This window comes from Mandrillus leucophaeus, unplaced genomic scaffold (genome assembly GCF_000951045.1).
Source record: "Mandrillus leucophaeus isolate KB7577 unplaced genomic scaffold, Mleu.le_1.0 Scaffold83, whole genome shotgun sequence".
Lineage (NCBI taxonomy): Eukaryota > Metazoa > Chordata > Mammalia > Primates > Cercopithecidae > Mandrillus > Mandrillus leucophaeus.
This window is the reverse complement of record NW_012109030.1, coordinates 2,560,209-2,565,283: the sequence shown is the minus strand read 5'-3', so window position 1 is coordinate 2,565,283 and position 5,075 is coordinate 2,560,209. Positions and strand designations below refer to the sequence as shown.

Sequence of the window (5,075 nt, the reverse complement as noted above, 5' to 3'; positions counted from 1 at the left end):
TCTTGCATAAATTCCACCTGTGTGGAAGAAAACACGATGTCTTCTATAGTTTGGCACAGACATTTGGAGAACCAAACGGCATGAACAGGGAGTGGCTTACCGATTTGGCGAGGATGAGCGCGTCGCTCATGAGGTCCAGTAGGGGCGTCTCTGTGTGGATGTTGTAGAATGAGTAGGCGGCTTTGAGGCTCTTGTGAGCAGGGTGGTGCATCACCGTGGAGGGGAGCGTATAGAAGCTCAGGAAGTCAGTCAGTTTACCGTTGGGGCTCTAGGAGCAAAGGTGCTGTCAGGCAGAGATCTCCTTGAACCAACTGCATACGTGCATTTCCGCTAACTCTGATCTCTCCCTTGCCCCACAGAAGGAAAAGCAGTAAGTCATACTTCTTTCTCGGCAGTCCAATTTGGGGCCCCTTATATTATGCTGTGTAGAGGCCAAAAAGAGCCTGGAGTTGGGACTTCAGCCTAAGTGCCCGTTGGTGATTTGCACAAAGTTCTTAGGAAGCAGAATGTCATGCCTGTAATCCCAGCACTTTGGGAGGCTGAGGCGGGCAGATCATAAGGTCAGGAGTTCGAGACCAGCCTGACCAACATGTTGAAACCCCATTTCTACTAAAGATACAAAAACTCAGCCAGGCGTGGTGGCACGCCCCTGTAATCCTAGCTACTTGGGAGGCTGAGTCAGGAGACTCGCTTGTACCCGGGAGGCGGAGATTGCAGTGAGCCGAGATCGTGCCATTGCACTCCAGCCTGGGCAACAAGAGCGAAACTCCATCTCAAAAAAAAAAAATAGAGGCCAGGCACGGTGGCTCACACCTGTAATCCCAGAACTTTGGGAAGCCGAGGTGGGCGGATCACAAGGTCAGGAGATTGAGACCATCCTGGCTAACATAGTGAAACCCCGTCTCTACTAAAAATACAAAAAAATTAGCCGGGCGTGGTGGCCGGCGCCTGTAGTCCCAGCTACTTGGGAGGCTGAGGCAGGAGAATGGCGTGAACCCGGGAGGCGGAGCTTGCAGTGAGCCGAGATCCTGCCACTGCACTCCAGCCTGGGCAACACAGCCAGACTCGTCTCAAAAAAAAAGAAAAGGAAAGAAAGATAGAAGCAGAATGTTCTAAAAGGAAAGCTTCCCTCAGGCTGACAAATGAGTCAATTCTTTAGACTCAGGGAACAGTGATAAAAGCAGTTGTTTTTGCAGAAATAAAAGCTTTAAGGATTGGAGGGTTGCCTCTCCAACTAAAAGATACTGTGTACCATCTCACACTTTCTTAGCACAAGGAAATAACTGTATCAGGCCTAGATACCGTTGGGTAGAGTCCGGAAGCTGTCTGGAAGAGTTTGCAAGCTTGTGAAAGGTCTTACTACTGCACCGAAATATACACATGTGAATAACAGGAGAATTTTGCAGCTATCAAAAATAAGGGATACAATGGATGACATTCATTTCATCATCATTGGCAAACCTTCCAATACAAGAAATTAGCCAGTATTGTTCAGGTTGTTGTAATTAGCTGTGGTGGCCTTGCTGACTTTTAGAATATGATGTGTTTGAATTGTGTGGCTGAGGAGGCTGGGCCACACACATGCCATTGCTAGTATTTCTTTCAGCAGAAAAGGGAATTCCAGAAGGATGTATGCTCTGGTTTTCAAATGCTTCTGAGTCATCAGACCTTTCCTCAGCCAGCAAGAAGCTAAAGGGGTTCATCTACAGTGATTCCCTACTGCTCTGTATTAGCAGCTCAGTACTGGAGATGAATTCAACCTTCAGGTTTCATAAGGATTTTAGATTCTTCTAAGAATTTCTCATATCTGTCTCATACACCGAATTACTGCAGGCACCTGCAGAACCTGATTAGGTTCCCCACCCCATTTTCATCATCTGCTTTCAGAAACTACTTCTTCACATTCAGATTGCTGGTAAAATTACTCTTTCCTCTCTTGCTGTTAAAATGACCTGAGAATCACCAACTGTTGGGGAAGAATGGGACAATCTGTCCATTGTCCCTCACACCCAATCAACTGTAAAGACTGATTAAAAACAAAAACAAAAACAAAAAAACGCTCACAACAAAACCCACCATGGCACCATGTCTAGCTTGCTTATAAGCAACTTCTAACAACTTTCAAGGAACAAGTAATCCCTACATTACATACACTGTTCCAGAGAAAAGAGAGGACAAGCTCTTCAACTCATTCTAACTTTACTATCGAAATAGGACAAGGACAGAGTAAGAAGAGGAAATTAATGGCCAACCGCAGTAGTAGTGAGTATGGAAGAAGATCCTAAGTAAAATATTAGCAAACTAGGGCTGGGCATGGTGACTCACACCTGTAATCTCAGCACTTTGGGAGGCTGAGGCGGATGGATTTTCTGAGCTCAGAAGTTCGAGACCAGCCTGGCCAACATGGTGAAACCCAGTCTCTACTGAAATACAAAAAATTAGCAGGGTGCGGTGGCATGCGCCTGTAGTTCCAGCTACTCGGGAGGCTGAGGCACAAGAATTGCTTGAACCCAAGAGGCGGAGGTTGCAGTGAGCAGAGATTGTGCCATTGCACTCCAGCCTGGGTGACAGAGCAAGACTCTGTCTCCAAAAAAAATTTTTTTTTAAATTGGGAAACTAAATCTAAAAACAGAGGTAGTCTCGCACAAATGGAAACCAAAAGAATGTGTCACTAGCAGACATACCTGAGACTGGCTAAAGGAATTTCTTCAAATAGAAAGGAAATGATAAAAGAAGGAATACTGAAGCATCAGGAAGGAGGGAAGAATAATAGAAAGAGCAGAAATTTGCTTAATGATGCTTATCCTCAAGCATCACTATAAATCAGTGTTACAAATCATACTTGATGATTAAAACAAAAATCATAATACTATCTGATATTTAAGACAATATTTTAAGGTGGAAAAGATAAAGTGACCTAAATAAAAGGTGACTCAAAGTAATAAATGTTGTTACCAATAGACTATAAGTCACATATATATATATAGTAATACTCATATCAACCATCATAAAAACTATGCAAATATACCCAAATGCACTATAAACAAAACAGAATCCTAAAATATATTCAAGTAACCCACAACAAGGCAAGAAAAAAGAAACAGAGATACAAGAACCAGAAGAAAAAGAAAGAAACCAAATAATCAAATGGCAGACTTAAGCTCTAACATACCAATAACCACCTTATATATAAGTGGTCTAAATACACCAATCAAAAGAAAGGTCGGTAGCGTGGGCAAAGAAACATGACCCAGCTATAGGCTGTTTCCAAAAACTCACTTCAAATTCAATAACATCAATAGTTGGAAAGTAAAAGGATGGAAAAAGACCAAACAATTTTTAAAAAGCAGGTCTGGTCATAGTAATACACGATCAAGTATACTCTGGAGCAAGGAAAATTATTACAAAGAGAGGTATTACATTATGGTACAAAGATCAATCCACTAGCGGGACATAAAGACCCTAAATATACATGTGAGTATCAAACAAGAGCCCCAAAAGACATCAAGAAAAACCGACAGTGTTGGAAGGAGAAACAGACAAATCCACAATTATAGTTGGGGACTTCCATGCCCCTCTCATCAAGTGATAGAACTGCTAGACAGAAAATCAGTATGGAAACAGAACAGCTGAATAACTCAATTAATCAACATGATCCAATTGGCATACAAAGAACACTCAACCCAACAGTAGTGGTATACACATTTCATGCACCCATGGAGTATTCATCAAGAAAGTCCATATCCCGAGTAATAAAACGAACCTCAAGAGCCTTAAAATAATCAAAACCATACAGTGTGTGTTCTTTAACTGTACTTGAATCAAACTAGAAATCCGTAATAGGGAGACAACAGAAAATCTCTAAACACGGCAAAATTGAATAGCACAATTTTAAGTAGGGGTGGGCTAAAGATGAAGTTTCAAAGGAAACCAAAAAATACATAGAAGTGAATGACAACGAAGATACAGCATATCAAAATATGTCAGAAATAGCTAAAGCAGTGCAAAGAGGGCAACTGATAGAACTAAATGCTTACTAGTAACAGGGAAAGGTCTCAAGTCAGTAAGTCCCTCCCTCAAGGAACTAGAAAAGAAGAGCAAAATAAACCCAAAGCAAGCAGAAGGAAGGAAAAAGTAAACATAAGGGTAGAAATCAATGACACTGAATATATGAAAACAACAGGGAATATCCAACAAAAGTCTAGTTCTCTGGGAAATAAATCAATAGAGTGATAAAAGTCTAGCAAGATGGACAAAAATAAAGAAAGAGAAGACATGAATCACCAATATCTGGGATGAAACAAGAGATATCAGTACAGATCCCGCAGCCACTAAAAGGATAACAAGGGAATACAATGAACAACTTTACGCTCATACATTCAACAATTTAGAAGAAATGGACAAACTCCTCAAAAACTATTAAAACTCAACCAAGATGAAACAGATCATCTGAATGGTGCTATAACCATTAAAGACATTTAGTCCATTATTTAAAAACTCCCAAAAAAGAAACAGCTAAGCTCAGATAATTTCAACCAGAGAATTCTACCAAACATTTAAAGAATTAACACCAATTATCAATTTCTTCCAGAAAATAGAAGAGGAAATAATACTTTCCAACTCCTATTATGAGACCACTATTATCTTGATATCTAAACCAGACAGACATTATAAAAAAGACACTCCAGAGAGATATCTCTCATGAACTCAACAAATACTCAGCAAAATATTAGCAATCAATACAACAATGTGTAAAAATAATTATACACCGTGACCAATTGGGATATTTTCTAGGAATGTAAGTGATTCAACATTTGAAAATCAATGTAATCTGCCATATCAACAGATTAAAGGAGAAAAATCATATGATTACATCTATTGAGGCAGAAATAGCACAGGACAAAATCCAATGCCCATTCAGAAGAACTCTAAGTAAGTTAGAAATAGAGGAGAATGACCTCAAATTGATTAGGAGCACCCACAAAAAAACCTACAGCTAACATCATACTTCATGGTGAAAGAGTAAATGCTTTTCCCCCACCATCAAGAACACGACGAGGACGTCAACCTTCCCC

General features: G+C 40.5%; 1 protein-coding gene across 1 annotated transcript in view; it reads right to left on the bottom strand.

Moving 5' to 3' along the window:
* The window catches only part of NMT2 (N-myristoyltransferase 2), a 42,491-nt gene that overhangs the window by 6,878 nt on the left and 30,538 nt on the right, over nucleotides 1-5,075 (bottom strand). The window contains 1 exon segment of the mRNA XM_011968117.1: nucleotides 101-268. Within this exon segment, the coding sequence (XP_011823507.1) occupies nucleotides 101-268 (168 nt within the window).